This window comes from Bos mutus, chromosome 4 (genome assembly GCF_027580195.1).
Source record: "Bos mutus isolate GX-2022 chromosome 4, NWIPB_WYAK_1.1, whole genome shotgun sequence".
NCBI lineage: Eukaryota > Metazoa > Chordata > Mammalia > Artiodactyla > Bovidae > Bos > Bos mutus.
Window position 1 is genome coordinate 87,493,214 of NC_091620.1, and position 26,403 is coordinate 87,519,616.

The window sequence follows — 26,403 nt, forward strand, 5'->3', positions numbered from 1 at the left end:
GTCATTACAAGAATGAAATAATGCCATTTGTAGCAACATGGATGGACCTAGAGGTTATCATACTAATTGAAGTAAGGCAGAAGGAGAAAGACAACTGTCATATAATAGCACTTACGTGTGGAATCTCAAAAGATGATACAAATGAGCTTATTTATAAAACAGAAACAGATTCACAGGCGTAGAAAACAAATGTATTGTTACCAAAAGGGGAAGTTGGGGCATGGAAAAATTACAAGTTTGGGATTAGCAGATAAACAGTACTATATGTAAAATAGATAAATAACAAGGTCCTGCCGTATAGTACAGGCAGCTATATTCAATATCTTGTAATAAACTATAATGGAAAAGAATCTAAAAAAAATATACATATGTATAACTGAATCACTTTACTATATACTTGAAACTAAGACAACATTGTAAATTATACTCTAATTTTAAGAAAAGTCATGCTTCCTTCTTAATATGTGTTAGTTGCTCAGTCATGTCCAACTCTTTTGTGTCCCCATGGACTATAGGCCTCCAGGCTCCTCTGCCCATGGATTCTCCAGGCAAGAATACTGGAGTGGGTTGCCATTTCGTTCTCCAGGGGATCTTCCCAACTCAGGGATTGAACCCAGGTCTCTAGCATTGCAGGCAGGTTCTTTACCATCTGAGCCATCTGGGATAACACTAAACTATTAGCCAAAAAAATCACATAAAAAATATGACATTCTCACATGAACTGGGTACAAGTCTTTATCTCTACCCCAGCTCCTTTTTGGTAAAGCACAAAACTGGCACGATGATGTCTGGATGGGTTGAGGTGACAAGGAAAATTGAGATCAGATATCTCCAATGCTATTGACTTAACAAATGAGATAATGGATGTGGAAAATGCCCAGTGCTATTAGTGAAACTATTCATCCAAATAATTTATTGTAAAACATAGTACTGATACTTACATTTTGGGTCTCTACCTAACATTCTTTTTTCCTGCCAAATTGCCATCTGAAAAGAAAATGACCTGAAACAGTTTTCTTATGATGCTACATTTGCTTAATATTGTTCTTTTTCTTTCTTTCTTTCTTTCACTTAAGCACTTGCACAAGATGAAGAAAACAGTGACAAACACGTGACTGTGACAGAGGCTGAAGCTGCTGCAGATCCTCAGGTGTGACAAGCTCTGTGAGGCCCCTCCCTACGCCCTTCTTCTGTGGTGAGAGTGGTGGGAGAGCGCAGGTGTAGGCAGGGGATCCAGGTCTCACCTTCTGTGTTCTGTGAAGTTATGGGAATGGAGCACTTATTTTTGATTAGGAGATATTCTACAAGAAAGGCCCGAAATTGCTCATTATGTTTATAATTTGATTCATGGGAGAAGGACAGGTATGGAGACAGCCCCCACTTCCCAGAGGAAGCAAGCCAAGTAAGTGAAGAACCAGGGGAGACCACCCTGGGGCCATCCGCCCCCTCTAGATGGCAGAGGAGAGTCAGTGGGGCCAGAGCCCAACAGATCAGTGCGGTGCCTCCCCTGGCAGACTTTCTGTACCCACCCCCAGCATTTACCTCGTGGCATGAACATACTTTTAGTAGCAGCTGACCTCAAATAGTATGGCAGCATAAAAACTCTGGACACCCTACTGCTGTAAACTTTATGTAAATGCAGAGCATTGAAAGTTTCTTTGTGGGAACAGAAGGGAGAGAAACAGAACAGATGGCATAAGGACTTTATTTTGCAAAGTCCCCAGCAGTTCAGCTCCACTCCTCAGACTTGCACTGCCTTGATACCCAGCTATAGCGTTATGTGATGTGGCTAAATACCTAGCTGCATTAAAGCAGTTTCTTAACCCTTTTGAGGGTTAGATGACTCATCTCTAAACCTACCTGATAGGGAAGTTGTGAGGATTAAAAAGAGAAGTGTGTTGAATAAGAAAGCCATGGGATTTTATTATACACAAGAAAGAGAAAAGAGTGGGTTCAGGGGAGTCCATTACTTGGAAATCGTGTTGTGTACAGAGCGGTGGGGTTGACTTATCTACCCAGGGAGAAAAGTTGGATAGACTGTACGCTCAGGGTGAAAGGAGCAGAAAAACGAAACAGACAAGCCCATTTTAGCCCTTACTAAAGTGGAGGGTGTTGCTGGGTTCTCCTTGCTAGACCTGCCGAGGAGATGCCCTCTCAGGGTTGTGATGATGGTATCCTGGTATCAAGTGGGTCCAGACTCATCAAAATGGGTGCATTAAATGTATGCGACTTGTTGTACATCATGTATACCTCAATAGGTCTGGTGAAGAAAAGATGCTTAGTTTGGTTGACACCTCGCACTCCACCTTTAAAGTTGTAAATCTGTGGATTCCGGTTAGAATAATCACATTAACTTTGTTAGGCAGGATTGCATAGGCTTTCATGGCCTAATAAGTTCATATAAGGACTTGTTTGGAATTGTTTTGCTATGGTCATACTCAGAATGCTGCAATCCACAGGCTTATACTGCAGTTACATTTCAGGCTTCCAAATAAACCTGGGCAGGGATTGCTTTCTCAAAGTTTTCTTAAAGGGTTAAGTTATTAGTGGGGCCTTGTATTTATTATAGTTTCTCAATTTAAACTTCTAGTTTTATTTTGGACTTATTCTGTGGGCAAAAGTCTGTGTTAATCAAGTTCTATTCCTTTGTGTATCTCAAGTGGATGTGCAGAGCTTGCTCTACAAGATTTTGTGATTTTTCTTCAGCAACGGTGACATCTCTGAGCATCTGTAGAATGTACAGAGGAATGATGGCCTGAAACCGGTGAATCCATAATTAGATCAGGAACAGATTCTTTTTAGGTTGGAGAGTCATGAGTTAATTCAGTGGGGTGCCTGACTGTGAGTGTTAGAGGCCTGGACAGCTGTCACCTCCACTAACGTGTCTGAGGAGGTCTGATCTGCTCCCACAATGAGAGGGGCCGCTTTTAATGGCTTAATCCTGCAGGTCCATCTATTCAAATGCGCTGAGTGGACTCACCAGGGGTTCAGGTTGTGTAAGGCGAGCTTAAAGAAAACATCCACAGTTTCTCCATCACATACCTAGACAGATTTAGAAATAGATGTATGTGTGTGCTCATGGGTATAAATGTGTGCACTTTCCACAAAAAATTTATTCATTTGATATTTGTTGTGTGTGTATGTATGTAAAAATTAATCAAGCACCTATATGCCAGGCTCTTATGGTATTTCACATTATTGCAGTCCTCACTCCAGAGCATGCTTTAAACAAGTTAAATGCAAACTGGTTTCTCATTCCTTCCCTGTATGTGATGAAATATGTCACTACAAGAAAAACTTCCTGTGGCTGTTGAAAACTCTAGGTGTACAAAGGGTTAAGCTTGTTACTAACTCTGGAGAGACTGGGCCTTGTTGTAAAAGGGTTTCTCAGAAACCTTTCCCAGAAAACTGGTTCTCTCCTCATATGCTGGTTTTCTGCCTGAGAAACTTCCTGTTTCCATGCAGTGATGTGTATGCACAGTGAAGGGAGCATGTAGCCTGGTGTACATCCCAGCCCTTCTTCCTCATAGTTGGTGCCTATAGGCAAGTTCTGTAGTGTCTCTAAACTTGTGTGTTCCTGTAGGGTGGCATCCTTTGTCACCAGGGTGTCCAAAGTATCCCCACTATGCTAGGCAGTGACTAGCATGCTTGGTTTTCATCTTTAAAGTGGAGATGTTATGAAGCTGAAATGAAGCAACATAACAAATGCCTGCCATTTTGGCACGTAAAAGATTTGCCCTGTGAATGCCAGGCCACACCCATGAGGTTAAGAGCTCTGCCTCCCGGGCCAGGCTGCCAGAGCTCCGGGCTGGGCTCTGTTCCAGCACCCTGGGCAAGTTCCTCTGCTCTCTGGTGTCCCATGATGCTTTTCTTTAGAGCATCAAGAGTTAACACTTAGATAACACTTCAAATGCACTCTCCTAAGCTCTTTGTTTTTATTAACGTAGTTTAAAACCTCACAACAAACCCTGTGAGGCTGATAATATAATTACCACCACTTTACAGATGAACGGCTGATGCCAAAAGCTCAAGCTTCTCTGTACACCCGTGTACAGCTGAATCACATCTCAGAGACAGAATTTTGGATGAAGTAGAAAAGGATAACCTTTTTACTTTGCCAGACAAAGGGGGACACAGCGGGCTCCTGCCTTGAAACACTGTGTGTGTGCCCTTGCCCCTCCTCCACAAGGCTTTGATGAAGAGTTTTATAACAATACTTCCCAAGGGTGAGTTTGCTGACAAGATTAGGCAGGGGTGTGCTGTGCTTAGTCACTCAGTCATGTCTGACTTTGCAACCCCATGGACTGTAGCCTGCCAGGCTTTTCTGTCCATGGGGATTCTCCAGGCAAGAATACTGGAGTGAGTTGCCATGCCCTCCTCTGGGAGATCTTCCCAACTCAGGGATCAAACCCAGGTCTCCCACATTGCAGGTGGATTCTTTAGCATCTGAGCCACCAAGGAAGCCCAAGAATGTTGGAGTGGGTAGCCTATCTCTTATCCAGGGGAACTTCCTGATCCAGGAATTGAACCAGGTCTCCTGCATCGCAGGTGGGTTCTTTACCAGCTGAGCCACCAGGAAGGGTGTGCTAGGGTCTCCTAATCTTGATGAGCTTCTCTGGCTCCGGCTCTTGCCTCTGGTGGTTTCTTGGTTCTCCTTCCCTTGATTAGCAACTGAATCTGCCCTTTGGAACTCAGGGAAGCTCCTGGAAGCTGGAATATTGCCCCTAAGCAACAGGGGACAAAAAGGCCGGTCCCCCATGCCTGTGGAGCCCCAAAGGACCCTGCTAGGATTCACTGCTAAGTGGTGGGGATGGGAATCCAAGCAAGGTAGTCTGGTTCCAATATTCTTGCTTGTAACCACTGTGCTAAACAGCCTTTCTAACATTTCTGAAATGGAGATAATTGTTCTGAAGATTAAATGAGTATATGTGAAGCCGTTAGAACAGTGCCTGGCATACAGTAAGTTCTCAGCAAAAGTTAGCCTCCTGGTGTTCTCATGATCATCTGTTGCATTCTGTTTTGGTTTGAGAATCTATGGTATCTGTCAGGGCTGGGCTACAGTGGTACTCTGTCTACCATTGTGGTGTCTGTATATCAGCATGCTAGACCTTTACTCGTTATAACCATTTATATAGGACTAAAGGGTTAAATCATCTTTATCAAAATGTATAGAACTTTTTCAGCTTCTAGTTTAAGGATTGTAATGAGATATTCCATGAATAATTTACAACATTTTGAACTTTAGAAATTCTCCCTGTTTATGCAGGTGGCCACTGGATTCAGTAATTATTTTGTCTCCTATTCCCCCATTGGACTCAATCATTTTATTATTAAGTGATGATAACTGTTAATTATACAAATTGATTACCAAATAGTTCATGATTGTTTTATTAGTAGCAAAATAGTTTTTTTTCCAAAATAGACTGAAGAAAGCTCTTATTTAAGGTTGTGATAGCTATCATAGAAAACAGATGATGCTTTTAAATCTTTTGTGTTGGAATATATTAAATTTACTATTCTCTTTCTCTCTCTCTCTTTTTTTTTTTGTAAACTTTATTATTTGCCCAGCTCTGGTGCTCTGCTTTGCAGATGGTCAATAATGTATAAGACCTAAGCTGTAATTTCTCTCAGGTCAAAACAAGGTAAAATATGGTGACTTCTCTATTCTAGTCTGAAAGTTCAAAGAATTAAATATATATAATGAATGAACCCCTTACTTCATCAATCACATTAAATCTGTGATGTATGTAGCTTCATCAGAAGAGATAGTTATGTAATATAATAGAGGAAGAAAAGCGTTTGAGGGAAGTAACAGTCAGAAATTCCATGTAGCTCTGGTTTCTGCCCCCTTCTGTGTTCTGGGCACAGTTTGGTGCAACGCAGTATCACATATTATTGGTGGAGGATGGGTCTGACTAACCAGTGTGGAATATTAACACAGGTGATGCCACAGGGGAGGAAGGCCGGAGGAGCGAATCTCCCTGAACTTGCACTGTGAGTGCAAATCCCAGGCGCTGATGCCCCAGCATGGTGTAGAGGCCTGTCCTTGTGATGCCCTGGGCATTAGTAAACCTGCCTTTACCATCGCACTTTCTATCACATTTACTTTTCACTGTAACTGCTTCTTGATTCTTTCCCCAGTTATCAAAGTGTGCATTTTTCTAGTCCCATCTAGTAAAATATTTGTCATCATTTTCTTTCTCTGAAGAAATTTGAGAAAATGAATAATAAAAATGAAATTATTATTTATTAATATTTTCAATTTATTATGAATTAACTTTTGAATTTTCCTGAAAAGAATTCTGTTTTTTCTTTTGGAAATAGGGACGTGCCTTTTAGTAATGTAATATAACATCCCAGCCGATCAGTGTTTTATTCTGTCATTTGGGCTTTCTGTTTAAAGTAGCAAAAAAAAGGGTTTTTATGAATTTCTAGTCAAGATATAATTTTTGAAGAAATGAATCTATTATATAGTAGTCAATTCTAATTTACCCACATACCCTGAATTTATGTTGAAGAGCATTGTTATTACAGAGGTGCTTTCATGAAAGGTAGACTTTTTCATCCTGGTTTTCCTTCCCCTTTCCTTCCCCATGCCAAAATCAAGCAATTTTGGCATGATGCTTTTTCTAGGTGTTATAGAAAAGCTGATTTTTAAGGTTATGATAATGTAGAAAATGCTTGCATATATAGAACTGTGCTCTTTCACCTTATGTCATAAAGGTTGTTCATTTATCATCCTTGTAGCTTTTCCTAAGGGAATTTTGTCCAAGTTTCATTTTATCCCTGAAAGAATGGACCAAACATTTTTATGACTCCATTTATAAAGGAAACAGACTTTTCATTTACATTCATAATATTTCTCAAATACTGAAAATCATATGAATTCCTTTAATTATACATTACAGAGTTTTTTTTTTTTTTTCTCCAAAGCAGACCTTGAAATAAGGCTCTTAAATAACTCTTCTGACTGTTACACATTAATCTTTTATTTTTTTCTGGTCTAGAGTGTTAGGTGAACAGTTTATAATTAATTTCACATAGATAAATTAAGTAGTCCTGTCATATGGAAGTCTAGATCAAGGGCGGTTAGTTATCTTGCCTCTCTTGCCATAACAAAGCTCTCAAAATATATTAATAAATTCATGGCTTTTTTGAATTAAATCACTAAATTACAGAACTGTGAAAGGAACCCCCTGGAGAACATCTGGTTGAGCATGGTATTTCCAAAAAGGACTGTCTTATAAAACTATCTAGGATATACGGGCAGCTCTCCAGGCATGAAGTTCTCTAGGGAGTGAAGAAGCTTTCATAACCCTCCTTGAAAGCCTTTTTTGATAGTTATATATGAGTGCTATCAAATTGATTATCTTGTGAAATGCACCTAGAAATTATGCAAGAGACCAGAAAATCTAGATCACAATATTCCTTGTAAAATTATAAGATGATTTAATTATAAACATGAAAAATTTAAGCCCATCTGAAAACCCATTTTTTAAAAATAATAGCATGTTGTGTTTAAAATACATAATTTGTACACCCAAGTACGTGGTACTGATAAAAATGTATTTCCTCAAAAAAGAAAAGTCTATATTTAGGATCCTAAGCAAGAAGCTCATGTTCACTTAGAAGCCAAAGAAATAGTTAAGGTCTCTTAAATTTCCTCTCCTCAGTCCTATCGTTTTGTTGCTGATGATATTATCAGTTATATTCTAAGGATACGTGTGGAACCCACAGACAGAAGTAAAGACTCTCTGTCCAAACTGGCATCTGTGGAAGCTTGGCCCAGGTGTGTTGGAGCCGGTGCTGGTGAGAAGAGGTAGCAGGCTCATTCTCACTCGCCAGGTCAGTTAGCTCGAGGTGCTCTCCTCCTGTGTACCATCCCAGCCTGGCCCATCCCACTCGTGCCCTCTGTTACCCAAGGCTGCCACCCCAGGGAGCAGGCAGAGATGGGGACCAATCCATCACACTGCTGAGTAAGCAACCGTGCAGCAGGTCCAGAGCTTACAGGGTCATTGACACCCTCTCTCCTCTAGCAAGACAGTGTATTAAACACTGGGAGAATGACACGGAGAGACAGAGAAGAAATCCTAGATGGTCAGCATAAATGAATTTTCTGGATAACAGAGATACAGTCCTTTAAGTATCAAAACATTTAAAGAATGTTGATCATTTTTGTCTAGAAATTTCCCAGAATAATTTCTTTGTCTTCTTAGTTTTAAAGGAAGATCCTTAATTCCACTGGTCCTCTTTTTACTCTGTGGCAGTGATTAAAAGAGCATCTTCAAGATTGGCCCATTTGTTTAGCATTAGCTCAGGTTATGAACTCCATTAAAATCCTGATAAACCAGTATGTCTAAGGAGGATGGCTAGAATGGTAAAAGGATCTAAAAATAAAATCAAGTGGGTCCTTGCTAATGCTTGGCAGTCTGATTCTATTTTTGTTGTCCAGTTTCCTATTCTCTCAGGTCAGAAGTTGAGAAACCACAGCCTCCTGCCGGTTTTGTAAATAAAGTGTTAGTGGAACACAGCTGTGCTCATTCACTTACGTACCGTCTCTTGCTCCATTTGTGTTAGAACTGCACGGTGGCTCAGACGGTAAAGAATCTGCCTGCAGTGCAGGAGACCCAAGTTCAATCCCTGGGTCAGGAAGATCCCCTAGAGAAGGGAATGGCAACCCATTCCAGTATTCATTCTTGCCTGGAGAATCCCATGGTCAGAGCAGCCTGGTGGGCTACAGTCTGTGGAGCTGCAAAGAGTCAGACACAACTGAGCGACTAACACTTTCACTCTTTCACTTGGGGTCCTTGCACCAGAACCTCACAGCCCACTGAGCCTAGAATATTTACACTCCGGCCCTTTACAGAAAAACGTTTGCTAACCCTTGGAACTGAAATGACTGTTACATGCTCTCTTTTGTTATGCTTCCAGCATCTTCTCAGGGTCCTTACTCTCAGCTAATTACCTGAATTGTTGTTTCTGAAATAGAGGTCTTCAAAAAAGAATTTCCATGTTCTCGTCACCAGGTATGCCAGCCTACCTGCAGTCCACCCCCTGTATCCTCCCCTCCTGTTACAGTGAGGGAAGTATTCACATGCATGTTTCTGAGAGTAGATCTTTATGCTCTTTTTCCTACTCAAGCACACGTCTCCTGAAAATGCCGTCTCTCTGGCCCACGCCATCAAATTTCTCTCTACATGGGATGATTTCTAATAAAGATAAATGTGCTGGAATATCCCTCACCTTAAATGAGCAACCAGAGCTTCCTGCTGCTGCTGCTGCTGCTGCTAAGTCGCTTCAGTCGTGTCCGACTCTGTGCGACCCCATAGACGGCAGCCCACCAGGCTCCCCCGTCCCTAGGATTCTCCAGGCAAGAACACTGCAGCGTCACTCTTTAAATAGTGTCCCATTCTTTAAATAAAACTCCTCAAAAGAGTTGTCTCTCATTCTCTGTGAAGCCCATATGAATAAAAGTTGTCCCCCCACCACTTTTTTTTCTCCCAAAAAAGTTATACTCAAAGTCAGCAATTACTCTTGTTAAATTCCATGTCAGTTGTTCGAGCTTCTTTTATTTGATGTTTCAGCTGTACTGGATGCAGCTTTTCACTCCCTCCTCCTTGAAAACACCAGACTCGCTACTCACCAGGTTCTCCTCCTAGAGGCCTCCTCATTCTCCGTTCCAGATTAGTCATCTTTGTTGTTTAGTTGCTAAGTCGTGTCCAACTCTTTGCAGCCCCATGAACTGTAGCCCGCCAGGCTTGTCTGTCCGTGGGATTCTCCAGGCAAGAATACTGCAGTGGGTTACCATTTCCTTCTCAGGGGATCTTCCCAGGGATCAAAACTGAGTCTCTGGATTCTTGACCACTGATCTACCAGGGAGGCCTCACTCTTCATCTTCCCAATATCTAAATATTAGACTCAGTTCATGGATTTCTTCTCTGCTTTGTTTGCATCACCCCATTGGTAACCTTAGTCTTTCCTCTGGTTTAAATACGATCTACCCTATGATGACTCCCATCCCCAGCTTAGTCTTCTCTGGATCTCCTGGCAGCCAACCTGGCAGCTCCACATGGATGTCTTAATAGGCATATCCCATACCAGATGACCCCCCTTCCCCAAGTCTCCCAATCTCAGGAACTGACAGCCCCTACCCTTCTAGTCACTCAGGTCAAATATCTTGGAGACAACCATTTCTGCTGACCCTACCTTTGAAATAGATCCAGAATCTAACCACTTCCGACCAACTCTACTGCTGCCATTTCTTTTTCTAAACCAGTTGTTGTCTGAAGACCAGTCTTAATTGGCCTTCTTAGCTTCAGCTGCTTTCCCCCACTTAACAGTGTTTTCTCAACCCAGAAGATGGAATGATCCTGTTAAAAGATAAGTTGGATTATTCCAGTCCTATGTTCAAAACATGTCAAAGTATTTTTCCATCTTGTTCAAAAAAAGAATGTAAACCTCTTGCACGTCCTGTACAGAAGCTACACGTCCTGGTCCAGCATCACCTCTCTGAACTGTCCCACAGGTCTGCCCTCACCAGCTCTGCTGCAGCCCTGCTGTGCCCTCCCTCATCCTGGAACATGCTGAACACTCCCAGACCTCGGGGCCCTTGAACTTCTGTTCCTCTGCCTGGAACGTCCTTCACTCCCCTTAGGTCTCCTCTCAGATGTCAACCAACAAATCCTTCTCTGTCCCTTACCCTACTGTATTTTCCTTCTTATCATATACCACCATCTGATATTTCGTATCTGTATGTTAATATAATCCACATCTCCTATTTACTGTGGTGTTGGAGAAGACTCTTGAGAGTCCCTTGGACTGCAAGGAGATCCAACCAGTCCATTCTGAAGGAGATCAGCCCTGGGATTTCTTTGGAAGGAATGATACTAAAGCTGAAACTCCAGTACTTTGGCCACCTCATGGGAAGAGTTGACTCATTGGGAAAGACTCTGATGCTGGGAGGGATTGGGGGCAGGAGGAGAAGGGGACGACAGAGGATGAGATGGCTGGATGGCATCACTGACTCGATGGACGTGAGTCTAAGTGAACTCCGGGAGTTGGTGATGGACAGGGAGGCCTGGCGTGCTGTAGTTCATGGGGTCGAAAAGAGTCTGAGCGACTGAACTGAACTGAACATGACGTGTGACTTGGTCTTTATTGTTATTCACCACTGTGTTCTTAGAACCTGTAATAGATCTTGGTGCATGGTTGTTCCAATAAAATCAGTTGAGTGAGTGACTGAGTGAATGAATGAATGAATAAAATAGGGAATTAGGGCAATGGCAATGGCACCCCACTCCAGTACTCTTGCCTGGAAAATCCCATGGATGGAGGAGCCTGGTAGGCTGCAGTCCATGAGGTCACTAAGAGTTGGACATGACTGAGTGACTTCACTTTAGGGGAATATACATGAGGAATGCATAAAGGAGGACATCATAGATATTGGTATTTAAATATTTAGAAGGTCGTCATATTGGATAAAAAGTAGACATACTTTCAGTTGCTTTAAAGGGCAGTGCTAGTACTCATGGATTGAAGTTTAGTGGTTTCAGAATTTTGTCTAGCATGATAAGGGGCTTTCCAGTACTTCTGGCTCTCCAGCACTGCACAGCCTGTCTTAAGATAAACTGAGATCCTTGTCTGAGGAAACCCTGGAGACGAACTGGAAGACCACTTGTGAAGCACACAGTAAAAATAAATCCCTGACTTTGGTGTAGAAATTCCACTTGCCATTCCAGGGGAATCTGATTTGGACCACTTCCGATTTTTTTTTGTTGTTTCCTTCCTTTTTTGTGGAGAAAATGCTAGATGAGGAGCTGTCCTTGCCCTTAGGAGTAACTCCTTAGTCACTGCTTTGCATGGACGGTTCCATTCTTCTGATGCCCACTCAACAAACTGTATGTCTTCAGTACAAACTATTAAGACACTAAAGTTGTGATCACTTGCTGCCCATTTCTCCATATTTGGTTACATTGCTGGGTCCATTCAAATCCTGTAGATTGTATAGGGTAAAACGAGGATTTGATAGTTTTGGGTGTTCCTGCCAGGAATAACTTCAGATTTCTTTTTGGGTCATTTCCTCATATATCAGTGTGAACCATTTTTGAAAGAATTTGAGTAGAAACTGTTCAGAGTGTGTGTTAACAATGAACATTTTTTTTTCTTATCAAAATCCTAGATTCTTTTTCATATTATCATTATTACTTGGTACTTGGGTATAATGAAAATATGGTGCTTTGTGGACCATTTCTAAACTCTGAGTAAATTTGAAGCTTTCTTTTTGCAGTTGATTTTTAATAACTTTCCACCACATTTCATGCAACATTGGAGTTATTTTACTGATATTGCCCCACAGTAACTTTTCAGTTTTGAAGAAAAGAATTTCTTGTCCTTTTCTTGTGAACTGTGTGTTTGTACATGGAATGAGCTGGTGGAGCTAAGGAATTAGGAGGTTGTGTACTGTTATTTTTAGTTCTCTATCACTTCACCCTGATGGCCGGAGTAGTTCCTGGCTAACTTTCCCATGAGTTTTTAACCTCTTGCTGGGCTTATGTAACAGGAAACAGGCTGTCAGGAACAAATAGTGGCATAGCAGGAGCACCCTTTAGCAGCAAATGATTCAGTGCGCTCTGCCTTTCCCTCTCTTAGAGTAGACTGATAAATGATCTCAACTTAAGTCTTTTGGTGCGGCATTCCTAGGTTAAGTTTCAGTTTTGGAGAGGCAACATATTTTTACCAAGACCATGATTCAATCCAGGCGACAAGAGAAGATGAGTGTATTATAAGGTGAACTATTCAGTGAGCGGTGTCATGTCCTGGGACTGTGGATTTAAGTACATCTTCACTTTTTCTCCAACTCTTAAGGCCGGCATGATGTGCAAACTTCAGGAGAGAGATGATATCGGGCGAATTGAACTGGTCCAGAAGCTGGCAAGAGAAAGCTGTCAGTTTTTGCAGACGGACAAAAAAGAACAGGAGAAGTCTGAACACGTAAGCACTTTTCCTCTTGGGGATGCAGGTTTGAAGGGGTGGGAAGTGTTTCTGCCTGGTTGTATGTTTGAAGAGAAGAATATTTTATTTTAAATTCTTTGGGCTTGGTTTTTTTTTTTCCCCCCTCCAAAAGCATGCTTCTTAGTAAAAGAGAATGACAACTGCTCTAATTTTCTAGGCCAGTGGTTTATGACGCTGGATTTAGAAGCAGTCTCTTCACAGAAGTAGATCATGGAGAAATATAAGAATGCAGAGGAGCACATATGAATGCATGTCTATTTGATAGCTTCCAGGCTTGACTTGGGGAGTTTCACCCCATCAGAAACTCTGTGGAGTATGAATTCTAAAAGAACATTCTGATGTACTTTTATGTTGAGCCCAGGGGGTGGGTCTAGTTATCAGGCAAGTAAGTCCTAACTCAAGAAATAGGTGAGAACAGAGGAACAGATTCTAGATGCTTAGACCAAGCGGCAGAGTCAGAAGGGCGTTTTCCCAGTATTTCATGAACGTTTGTGTTCCAACAAGAGTTATATTGTTCAGATGCAGTTAGACTGGAGGGAAGGGACGCTTTGCTCCGTTGTCCTGAAAGCGGTTATTCAGACTGAGCCTTAGAACCAAGAACGCTGCGGTCATGCTGGGGAGACAATGGGACCACTCACTTCTGCTCCACACTGTTGTCTGTTGACTTCGTGTTGTTGTTTGTAAGGCCTCACCCTCCATGCTGAGCCCTCCAGGATTGCTCATGAAGACGAAAATTCCCCAGTGTTTATGAACGTCTTTTCTCTGACTTTTAATCTTTGCTGAAATGTTATTTTCAACCCTTTGCAAGGGAGCAGAATTGGTTCATGCTCGTTCCGCTCCAAGACCATCAGTACAAACAGCAGAGATTGACAGAGCGGGAGAGGAGGTGAGAGGTCCCAGGATGGCAGGCTGTCCGTTTGATCATGTAACACATCTATAGCCGTGTGGCATTGAGTCATTAGCTATCAGTGTCTCAAGGGGGAGAACAATTAGGCAGTTTCAGAGCCTGCAGTGGCAGTTATCTTAGAGGTGACTGTTGGCTTTAAGTTTGAGTGGACGTCTCAGGAGCCTTCACCTCAGAGGGTACTACTTAAGGAACTTTCTTGCATTGTCAAAAACACTCCAAAGGTTAACTGTATGGAAGACTGACTCCTAACCTCTTCTGCATCCATAGAATATCCCGGCGCATGTCTTAAATTTCTCAAAACAATGTTCCTTTTGATTCATCTTAGTTAGCAGTCGTTTTCATATGCTATATTTTATCGATTTCCGGGTGCACTCACCCCCTCCCTCCACACACATCTTAGCATTTCTGAAATCAGGATGAGTCTTAACAGTTGATGATATGAAAACATGCCCTAGTTTAATTGAGAGCATTTCTCTTCCCTGCTGCTGCTAAATCGCTTCAGTCGTGTCCGACTCTGTGCGACCCCATAGACGACAGCCCACCAGGCTCCCCCGTCCCTGGGATTCTCCAGGCAAGAACACTGGAGTGGGTTGCCATTTCCTTCTCCAATGCGTGAAAAGTGAAAGTGAAATCGCCCCATCATGTCTGACTCTTAGCGACCCCATGGACTGCAGCCTACCAGGCTCCTCCGTCCATGGGATTTTCTAGTCAAGAGTACTGGAGTGGGGTGCCATTGCCTTCTCTGTTCTCTTCCCTGCTGCTGCTGGGGCTGCTGCTAAGTTGCTTCAGTCGTGTCCGACTCTCTTTTCCCTGCTACTGCTAAGTTGCTTCAGTTGTGTCCAACTCTGTGCGATCTCATAGACGGCAGCCCACCAGGCTCCCCTGTTCCTGGGATTCTCCAGGCAAGAATACTGGAGTGGGTTGCCATTTCCTTCTCAATGCATGAAAGTGAAAAGTGAAAGTGAAGTCTCTCAGTCGTGTCCGACTCTTAGCGACCCCATGGCCTGCAGCCTTCCAGGCTCCTCTGCCCATGGGATTTTCCAGGCAAGAGTACTGGATGACGTATTATACAATGGAGAAGGAAACAGCACCCCACTCCAGTATTCTTACCTGGAAAATCCCATGGACAGAGGAGCCTGGGACAGTTCATAGCGTTGCAGAGTCAGACAAAACTGAGCCTGGGACGGTTCATAGGGTTGCAGAGTCAGACAAACTGAGCGACTGAGCACACATTATACAATGGATTGTATATTCGATTCAGTGGATCAGTGACAACCTGAGGGGAGGGAGGGATCTTTTAAAATCAGACCAATAGAGTAACCCTTACCCCTTCCCCAAGGTCAGAAATCACCAGCCTTAGGACATAGACAGCTTTATGCTTAATAAAAAGGTACCTGTGTTGCCTTTGCCTGATTAGTTTAATGCAGAATATTATAGTTACAGTTAATGAGAATATAATACCCTCCAAATACAATTGCTGCTGTTAAGGACTTTGACCATGAGATGGAAATTTAGTGGTGGAAGGTTTGCAACTCTGCTTATGGTTGTGTACTCACTGTTCTCTTTAAACCTTCATTTTAAGATGATAAAAAAGAACACTATGGTTTTTTACTTCTTGCGTGAATGTTGTAATAAGGATGCATTAACAGCTCTGAAGAGTGTGTCCTTCTGAGGGGAAAGATGATGTATAAATAAATAGTGGAATGATGGCCTTTTCTCTTTAGACTTTTCCTGCTGAAGCTGACAGTCAGGAAAGGTGAATATGAAGGATTCTGTGATCTCCCTCCTTCAAGCTGACATCAGCTGAATTGATCAGCTCTCAAGGCTAAGGCTTCCACGGTGCACCACCAGATGGAACCTTTGACACTGGGTGCTTCCTGCACCTTTTACAGTTGTTCGTTAGGAATAAAAACCATCTGCTGGATTGTTTCACTCTTTTGTCTTAAGCACTCGAAATAGCAATCCCTTTGCTTGCCGATGGAGTTCAGTGTCCATGAGCTGGTTGCAGCGTTTTCATTTTTCCTGCCCTCACTTTCTTTTCAGCATCAGTCATCTGTTCTTGTCCATGAAAACACACAGAATATACAGAGGAAACTGCAGTTTACTTAATGTAAACCTAGTTCTGCAGTTTCCTACTCTTATAACAATAACAATTATGACCAAACCATAGAGTTAACATACAAATTTCCTTTCTTTTGTGATTCTCAAATGCTTCAACTACCTCATCTACCATTCTTGAGCCAAAATTATTCAAGTGGATAGTGGTAAAATTTGAGTTTAGAATCTCAGATGCTTATCAGTCATTCTTTTTAGTGAATGACTTTGCTTCTCCAGTTCCAGTAAGCCATGTCCCTCTTTGTACATAAGCATTCAAAAGAGAAAGCTGCTTTAAGGTACTACTGCCCAGAGATAGACATGAATTTGATAGAATAAGGCTTTTGTTGCTGGTGCATCTTGTTACAAATTGAAGGGGCTTTGAGATTTCTGAGTAGGCATATCTAGTATCTTCTTAAACTGGTAAATGTCATGATTAAAAATGGATGCAATTAGAGAAATGCTTTACTCTGTGCTTTTGCCAGGGTGTTTCTGAAGTTTAAAAAAAGTTAAATGTATAATTACCACAAGTTTCTCAGGAAGCACTTACTTTTCCTATTTTGTATTAACAGGCTGTAGGCAATATTAGCCAGCACTCATTCCTAAGTGTTGAAAATTATGTGAGAACTTTTAAGAAGGGGACAGAAAGGGCTCTTTCTTATAAGCATTATGAGAGTGAGCTTAATATTTCGTCATTAATTCTTTAAAGAAATTGCCTCTTATGTAGGCATCATATTTTCTGGTCTTAGTTCTATGATTATATCCATAGAGGAAGGGGCATATGTTACCAAATGGGAACTTTTGAGCTTGACCTGGAAGGATGACTAAGGTCATAGAAGGGCAGGGCAGGGAAGAGCATTCAAGACAGAGAAACCGTCAGGAAGGTGTGTGAGTTGAGCCTGGGCAGTTCTTGGGAAAGGAGCTGGGGTGGGGTGGGCTGTGAGGGAGGGTAGAATTCAGTTGTGAAAGACCTGGCAACCCGCTCTGAGCAGTTTAGACTTGCTTTTCTGGCCAAGGAAAGCCATCAAAGAAGGGAAGCGGCGTAATCAGATGTGGTCTTTGTAAGATCCCTCTGGCATTGGTTTAGAGGAAAAATTGAGTGAGGAAGAGGGAAACGCTGGAGAGAACCCTTAGAAAGATATTGTTGTGAGTCAGGTGAGAGATGTAAGTCTGAACCAGGGTGGCAACTCTGGGAAATGAGAAGGTCACAGATGATGAGTCATTTAGATGGTAAACTTGGCAGCATTTGATGACTGGTGATGGGAGGATGTGTGTGCTAATTTACACTAAGCAGTTTTGAAGTTTGTACTACAATTTCCTGGTATGGACATGAGAAAGTTGTCTTTATCACCAGAATGGCTGGTCATTTTCCCCAAAAAGCTCTGTAGCCGTTTCCCTTGCCTTGTCCTGCAGCCGTTTCAGGTATCTGAGATGCTACAGCACACCGTGTTTATCTCATCAGCAAACCGTCAGATGGGTTTTTGGCTAACAGTAGGGAGACTGCTTCTTCTGAGACCCAGGTACTTGGACGATAGCTTAAGCATAGAGACTCTCTGGTAACCTCAAAATGAACTGAATTATTTGGCCAATGCTTTGGCATCGGCTGCAGTGATGTACCTCCTTCAGAACTAACCGTGATTTTAGAGGTGTTCTCCTGATCCATTTAGTCTGAGTTGGTGTTTCTATCGGAGAAGGCAATGGCACCCCACTCCAGTACTCTTGCCTGGAAAATCCCATGGATGGAGGAGCCTGGTAGGCTGCAGTCCATGGGGTCGCTAAGAGTCGGACACGACTGAGCAACTTCACTTTCACTTTCCACTTTCATGCCTTGGAGAAGGAAATGGCAACCCACTCCAGTGCTCTTGCCTGGAGAATCCCATGGACGGAGAAGCCTGGTTGGCTGTAGTCCATGGGGTCGCACAGAGTCAGACACAACTGAAGCAACTTAGTAGTAGCAGCAGCAGGTGTTTCTATACTGTTATTCTAGAATATCCTTGGTCATTTATTCATTCAGTGCACCTTTATTAAAGCTAATGTTGTAGTGGATCCAGAATAACTATGCTGGTTCCTCCCTGAAGGAGTGTAGTCACGTGTGGAGAGGAGATACAAACACATATAACAGTGGTAAGAGGAGAGACAGTGGTAATAATCCCCAGAGAGATACATGGGTGTCACAGCAAGAATTTTCACCTCGGCAAACAGGATTCTTTCTTATGGCAGAGGTAGAGTTTGATGCGGACCTTGAAGTAGGTTTGAAGTTGGAATTAAACAATCCAAACTGAAGAAGAGCATTCCTGGCAGAGAGAAGAGCATTACAAAATACACAAGCTGTTTTTTTTCCTTGATATTGAAACCACTCTGTGTCACCAGAGCACCAAGAGTGGGGTTTGAGGGAGATGGTGGCAAAGATTTAGGAGAAGGAAAAGTTGGTGAGGAACGAGATCGGGGCCAGGCTGTGGAGGATTTTGAGGGCTGACATGTTTCACTTCATTCTACAAATAATGAAAAGCTATTGACTTGTTTTGTTAGTTTTCATAAAAAAGAAGGATGAGGGGGCCCTTCTGTGAGGGAAATGATGTTATTTCAGTGTGATGGGTCAGAAAGCTGAGGCTGGTGAGTGGCCAAGCAGAGCTGGGCCAGGTGGAAACTCCAGTCCGGCTGCCCCTGGCCACCTGCTCGCTCAGCCATCAACCCCACAGGGCACCTGGTGTGAGGACCGGAAGCCGAGATGGCAGGACAGTCCTGAGAAAGGGCGGCTGCCTGGACCACAGCCCTGGGGGAAAGAGGACGAGTCTGTATTGAAAGGATGGTGGTGGTGAAGTATGGGGAGGAAGGAAGAAAAGGGATGCTTAGGTACAAGCTTCTTTTGAGTTCTAACTTAATTTTCTAAAGTGTATAGACAGTTCACATGTAGTGTCTGTGAAGCTGTTGGATTGAAGAACGACTCTAGACGTGGCTGCTGTGTTCTGCCATACCACACTGTTTACAGGAAGACTGAAACTCAGCTTTTCCTGAAATGTCATTTATGCTTCCTAGTGCATTACCTTGTAGAAGAGGAGTAGCAACACGCAGCTCCTAATTTCCTAATTTCCACTCTGCAGAAACAAAAGTCTATAAAACGTGCGTGAAAGCCGTGCCTAGCGATGCTTGCTCTCCACAGGGGCCCTGTCTGTGTCCCTCCCCCTCCCCACACCGCTTTCTTTAGTCCCTTTGTTGAGTCTGGGACCCACCCTACTTCCTTCCCCTTTTCCAGTTCACTCATGAAATATGGGTGGGAAGGAGGTTTTACACATTCTGAAAGCAAATCTTGGCAGGGTCTGCTGCCAGGCTGGGGTCCCTATCTCTCAACTTAAACCGGAATTTCCTCTCCCCTGTTTCCTGCAGCCTCATCCTGGAGCCCTGCTTGCGTCAAAGGGCTCACTAGGCGTCCAAGGGCTTGCTGCCTGTGCGTCCCTGGGGCAGAAGTGGGCTGGAGTATTCTGGCTCTTGCTGCTCTTTATTTCACACTCTAAAAGTTGATCTCTGCATTTTCCCAACTTTCATTTAGTCTCTTACTTAAAAAAAAAAAACACTGTATATAAAATGAAAACCCTCTTTATGCTCTATGTGAAATCAAACTCATTTTATGCATAGAGGTGAGTAAAATTAAAGAGCAATCATGGCATTATTTGAAGTTTGCCGGTGATTTAGTTTAACCAAGAACTACTTAAACACAAGTGCAGTGTTATCACATCATTGCTTAGTTTCAAAAGCCAGAATTCAAATGTAATAGTCAAGTCATAACATAGTAAGTGGCCCACTACTGAGAAATTCTATGCAGAAACCATGTTGTTTTTCTTAATGAGAAAAATCCCAACTTTGTGTTGGTTTGGTACTTACATACATACCTTTTTAGAGGAAATAGGCTTCATTGAGTGAGTTGTTTTTGTTCATCTTTAATCAGAATTAATTTTAATCAGAGTAATCATGAAAGTGATAGACGAGATAGGTCTTGCCTCCAAGAAGTTTACAGTTTGGCTGGAGATAAAATTCACACGTGGAAAACCAATGCACCATTCAAAACAGTGTTAAACGAAGTGTTTAAATAATTTCACAGACGTTCAGGGAGAGGGAAGTACCTCTGGTAAACTTTTTTGCAGTTGCAGCAATCCATAGAGAAAGTCTTTTCCTTTTTCAAAAGCAAGGTTTGGAAGTTTGGTTCATTTTAAATCCTGCTTTTATTTTGTTATTTTGCGTCATAAAATCGGCAGCCAGGCAGCCAGGGGACTTCAGTGGTTGAGCTCCCACTGTCTGGCAGAGCCATCTGCCCACTAGCTGGGGTTTTTAGGTCTCACAAGAAGCCTGTTGCAAGTCTCAACATTTAAAAAATATTATCTTCAGTTTTTAACAGTTTAAGCAGAGACGAACTTGTCATTATTGTATTCGTTTATTTTTCTGAAGATACTCGTTTAGTTTTTAAAAGGCCCAGTTAAGAAACTGGATCCTGGCTCAGTTAGTTTGGTTTATCAAATTCATATTCTTAGCAGATGTTGGATTCCCTATGGTACAGATGCTACTCACCAGGTTATCAAGTTCTTCTACTTGTAATATTAAAATAGTCATATTATCTTCAGTATGTTTGAGAAATCATACTGCTGTGTTGTGTAGTCGCTCAGTCGTGTCTGACTCTTTGCGACGCCATGGACTGTAGCCCGCCAGGCTCCTCCGTCCATGGGGATTCTCCAGGCAAGAATACTGGAGTGGGTTGCCATGCCCTCTTCCAGGGGGAGAAATCATACTAAATATGGTGAAGCATTGAAATACTGAAAAATAAAGTATTTTTCTCAACTTTTGGTCCTCTCAGTGGTATACCTCACTCCAGACCCCTGGCAACCTTATATTCTTTTTTTTCTCTACCCCTATCAAGGCGTGATCTGCATTAATATAACCGTATTGATACTTTGTAGGTTGTCATCTGATGAATTAACAGTAGAAATCTTTGGTGGTTTGGTTTCATTTGAATTTATAGTGAGTGGGTTAAGACAAAAGGATAGAGCAAAGATGTGTGGACAGATGGACAGCCCTTCATAGAGAGATGGACTGTACTTCATGACAACTGTGTACCACTGAGGCCTGGAGAAATAAGACATGGAGACACAGGTACTCATGTACTTTGTGTCTTGATTCCCCCAAAGACTGTCCTGATACATCAGTGCTTTGGGGGGAGGCAGCATTGCAACAAATTTAGAGGCTAAGTTCACAGTTACTGTTGTCTAGTTGCCAAGTCCTGTCCAACTCTTTTGTGACCCCATGGACTGTAGCCCACCAGACTCTGTCCATGGGATTCTCCAGGCAAGAATACTGGCGTGGGCTGCCATGCCCTACTCCAGGGGATCTTCCTGACCCAGGGATCTCTTGTGTCTCCTGCATTGGCAGGCAGTGGATTCTTTACCACTGAGCCACCTGGGAAGACCTGAGTTCCCAGTTATCTGCATGCTAAGCTCCAAGATGCGATGGAAGCTTATCACAGGACACTCAGCTGGTCCAGGGAGACATGCCTGTGTCCCCGAGGAAGAGACAGGATCTGAAGAGTCAGAAGAGTTCTTAGAAGAAGTGAAGCAGGGCAGGCAGAGGAGAAACCCACGTGAGGACAGGAAGGGCTGGTGCAGAGGACGCTGCCACTCTGCAGGTGGAACCAAGCGGCTGGAGCCCGGGGAGGGCGAGGAGGCCGAGGAAGCAAGGCCTTACCACAGGCTGAGTCAAAGACGGGGTGCTCAGAGTGATACAGAGCCCTTGTGGACACTTTAAACAAGAGATGACGATGATTAGATTTGAATTTTTGAGATTCCTCTGCTGCAGTGTGGGAATGGGTTTGCCAGCCTAGAATGGGTCACACTCACTCCTTTCAAAGCTTTCTGACTCGCCTTCCCTCACAGACCTCTCTTAATTTTACGTAAAACAGTAACCAGCATAAACGTCAAAGGTTTGCTGTGAAGACAGAATGTCCAATTATAGCTCAGCTCTTAACTAAATAGCTTTACTCTAAAATGTACCACCTCATCATTTTTCTTTAAAAAATTGACTTTGATTCAGTCCTGTTTCATAGAATGAATTTTGAACTTGCGTGTAATATGAATACTTTCTGTTAATTAACACCCGGCAGGCACGTATGTTCACATTAAATATACTTACTTTGCTGCATAGTATTTGCTGCATATTGATTCAGCCAGAGTTTGGTGATTTCTGAGTGATTCAGATACTTCAGTTGATAAAGATGAGGAAAAGAAATTTATAAAAGATTTTCATGTGGGATGCAAAGAACCTTTTTTTTTTTTCCCTTTTGCAGTGGGAAGTGGGTGGAAAGGAAAAATTCCATCTGGCATACAGCAGCCCTAAATGTTGTTTTAAGAGAGCAAAAATAGAAGATGGCTGAAAATATCATAACAGAACATAGCAGACTGTGGCCAAATGTACAGTACATATTTTTCTAATAAATCATGTTAAATACCCATATTTTACTTAAAACATGACCATGTTCTTGTTTGTCAGTATATACAAATTTGTCTTTAATTTTTGAAAAATCACCCACTCCATTATTGAAGAACAAAAGACTTGTTTGAATGTCTTGAAGTTAATGCTGTCACATTAGGTCTACCGGGAATAGGTTTTTGCAGGGTTTTCTTTCCTTTTCCAATCTCTCCCTCCTGTATTCAGGGAAAAAAAAAATGGAGAAAGAAGATATGGCACTTGGTCTCTTCATTTATTGTACATTTGTCTGTAATTAGGTGAACAAGGCTCAACAATTTTAACAAAACTTTGTAAATGTCCTCTTTGTTCAGGTTCCAGGAATGACTGGGCTTGATGGAGGTGAGCTGAGTCAGAGTAAAGGATTAGGGGCTCCTTTAGATCCAAGAAATACAGACAGGGAGTGAACAATGGTGATAATGTAATTAAGACGGCAGGAAGTGGCCCTGGGGTAGGGATTTCCAAGGAAGCTCAAGAAGACTCAGTGAGTCCCAGAAGGTATCTTACTGACCTCCCAGGTTGGGGTGGCGTAGAGGTGTCCAGTCAAATTTTGACCCTGTGCAATCAAAATCATATCGGATGATTCGTTAAACCTTTCTTGATCTTGCCTTGGCTAGGATTTATAGAGGTAAAACAAGCTTCCTATTGGTACTCTTGTGAATAAAGAATTCTAATGATCCCCAGATGGTCCAGTACCTAATCAAATCCCAAACTGAATTTTATGGTTGATAGATGCTGTCACTTTCTTCCAGCTCAGTGACCTTACTGTTATTATAAGTGGGGGGATTCTGATGATGTGGTGTTTTTTGCAATCAATCCGAGTATCATGGAGTTTTCCTCTGAGAAGCATAGGCTTTGATAAGAACTTTTTTGATATGATGTATCTTGACTGGATAAGAAAAAGTTTCACTCAAAAACTGGCAACTGCTAAATAGGATTATAAACAGTATCCTCTAAAATGGGTAGTAAGTACTTCACAGTCCATTAATTCTGTCTAAAGTTCATTAATCACAAAAAGATGTTGAAATATTCTGATATATTTCTCCTAGTAAGATGTATACCTTTTTAGCCTCTGTTATCAGAAGCAAAAGATCATTAATTAAAATAGTCATTATCGGAGAGCCTTCAGGTTTGTTAGAGAAAGGTATAATTTAGTCTTTGTGCTTTTATCGCTCTGTGTTTCTGGAGTTATATTTTGTGGGGCTCTAACAGAGGCTAGCCTGATTGAAGTGACCCTTGCTCCAGTAAGCATTTCTATTGAACTACTTCTCCTCTGCTTGTTAGCAGTTGTTATCTGTGACCCCATGGGCTATAGCCTGCTAGGCTCCTCTGTCCATGGGATTTCCCAGGCAAAAATACTGGAGTGGGTTGCTGTTTCCTTCTCCAGGGAATCTTCCTGACCCAGGGATCGAACCCTCATCTCCTGCATTGGTAGGCTGTTTCTTTACCACTGAGGCACCAGGGAAGCAGTTAGCCCTTCCAAAAACTAACACAGCAAGTCCTAAAAGCAGGCACAGTTTTGCCAACAAAAAGTTACTGGGGCATTCAGTGCTTATTAAACATCCATAGGGAAGCACAGAACTGAAAATTACCTCTGTGTTAAAACAATACTTTGATATAACTCTAAAATTGTTGGAACTGAGAGGTTAATTGAAACCATGGAGATAATACTGTCTCCTCTCCTAGTACGTATGACTGGAATATACAGTGGCAGAGACAGAAACATGCATGGCTTGAGTTAGTGCTGAGTTGTACCTACAGGTTTGAGGTTAAGGGATATACCAGTCAGGTGGAGAAGGGAAGCTTTTGAGCTTCAGTTCAGTTCAGTTCAGTCACTCAGTCATGTCCGACTCTTTGCGACCCCATGAATTGAAGCACTCCAGGCTTCCCTGTCCATCACCAGCTCCCAGAGTTCACTCAAACTCACGTCCATCGAGTCGGTGATGCCATCCAGCCATCTCATCCTCTGTTGTCCCCTTCTCCTCCTGCCCCCAATCCCTCCCAGCATCAGAGTCTTTTCCAATGAGTCAGCTCTTCACATCAGGTGGCCAAAGTATTGGAGTTTGAGCTTTAGCATCATTCCTTCCAAAGAACACCCAGGACTGATCTCCTTTAGAATGGACTGGTTGGATCTCCTTGAAGTCCAAGGGACTCTCAAGATGAGGCCAAATTTTAACTAACCCTTAAAATTCGAGAGAAGAAACTTTGGAACAAAGCAGAGAGCCAATTTTATTCTGATTGTCTTTTAAGGAATATACTTGAATGCCAGATGCTTGTGGGCAGATGCCTCTCAAGACTTGCTGAGCTGTTAAATGCCATTTCCATTGTAAGTTAGCAATTGTGTCTGACCTGTATCCTAATTTTAAGTAGATGCCACTTCTATTTGAAGTCAGTAAATCTCAAATTCCTGTCCTTTAGTATTACTCATGATCTTGGCATATAGAGGAGATCTGCAGAGACCTGAGACAAGTGTGCCACACCCTGGAAAAATCCTTCCTCATGAAGATCCAGGTGGCCCCAGGTAGAGTCAACATCTGTGGCTGCTGATCCCCCTGGGCCCCACCCTGTGTGCTTTGCCATTTTTGCATCTTGGCTCTGACTTCTGCTTTTAGGTACCACACCTGGCCATGCCAAAACCTTCGGAGAAGAGGGCAGTGAGAGTTTTGTTGGGCCTGTTTTGGCCCAAACCTAAGTTTTAAGATCGTTTCACTCCAGAAGAAAAGTTGGGAATGCTGTCTTTTCCTTCCAAGTGATAGAGGATGGCAGACTGCAGACTTCCCAGTCTGGGGGACCCTAGAAAGAAGAGTTGGGTAGCACAGGCCTACAGAAGACCCAGAGGAAATTCAATGTGTGTTCCTTAGCCAGATGCAATGACCCAGCAATTCTGGGGGATTCAGTCACTTACTTGACTGCCTTGAGGTCTTCAGACCGATGCTAGCATTTCGCATCAGTCAGATGCTTAGCTTCTCTGCCATTAGCAGCTTATTTCAGATTCCCCTGTTTGAACTCGTAGAGATGATTAGGAAAAATCCTAGTAGGATGGAGACAGCCAGATAACTGTTTAGCTTGCTGCTACCAACAGTAGGCATTCAGCTGTGACACATAAAGTTCACTTTGTTGAGGGCCTAAATGATTTTTAATTTCAGTAGAACTTTATCCTTTTCAAATATAGAGCAAATTTTTAAAATGCTTGGCCAAGATTAATTTATTCTTGCCTATGTTCATTGAGAAAAGCATTTGTTAAGCACTAATGAACCAGACATCACACACCATAGAACAGAGACATAAGTGAGCAAGATTGGATTTGAGCCCCCAAGCTCGTCACCACTTATGAGGGAGGAGGATTGAAAACAAAGATAAGGGAGTTAAAGAAGGGTAATATGCAGACCGAAGAAAAGAAGGGGTGTACTTTGAATAAGGTGTCTGTTTCTAGAAAATTGTTTCTTCACCTTGTGAGGCATTTGCTAAATTAAACATCATCTCTTTTACTTCCTGGCATTGTTACCAGGTAAGAACACAAATCATAAAAGGCAGACATCATAAGTCTTGTATCTAAGGAGTGTTAGATATTGTTGGAAAATGGCATTGACCATTTTTCTCCCTCCCCATTTTCTAACTACAAAATATTTTTAAAATTAGTATAGTGTATACAGTTATTGACCTGTTTAATAATTGAATTTGTTTTTGAAAACAAGCTTCATTCTTGAGATTTATGGCTGTTTAATAGTCAAGAACAAGGCATCAGGCAACTTGCTGGAATTTATAGCACATTTCTTTCTGTTAGACTTTTTTGTTTACATTTAGAAATAATAGAAAGCTACAAGGAAGAAAAGAAAACTTTATTGAGAACTAACCAGGATTTCTCCTTACCGTCTCCAACATATCAG

General features: G+C 42.3%; 1 protein-coding gene across 3 annotated transcripts in view; it reads left to right on the plus strand.

The window, feature by feature from the left end:
- The window catches only part of RAPGEF5 (Rap guanine nucleotide exchange factor 5), a 234,995-nt gene that overhangs the window by 120,936 nt on the left and 87,656 nt on the right, over positions 1-26,403 (plus strand). For 2 of the 3 annotated variants that reach the window (XM_070369748.1, XM_070369747.1), the window contains exons 8-9: positions 1,077-1,150; positions 12,865-12,990. In XM_070369748.1, the coding sequence (XP_070225849.1) occupies positions 1,077-1,150; positions 12,865-12,990 (200 nt within the window). Of the gene's footprint in view, positions 1-1,076; positions 1,151-12,545; positions 12,991-26,403 lie in introns of those variants that run through there. The other variant, XM_070369749.1, reaches the window with a different exon arrangement.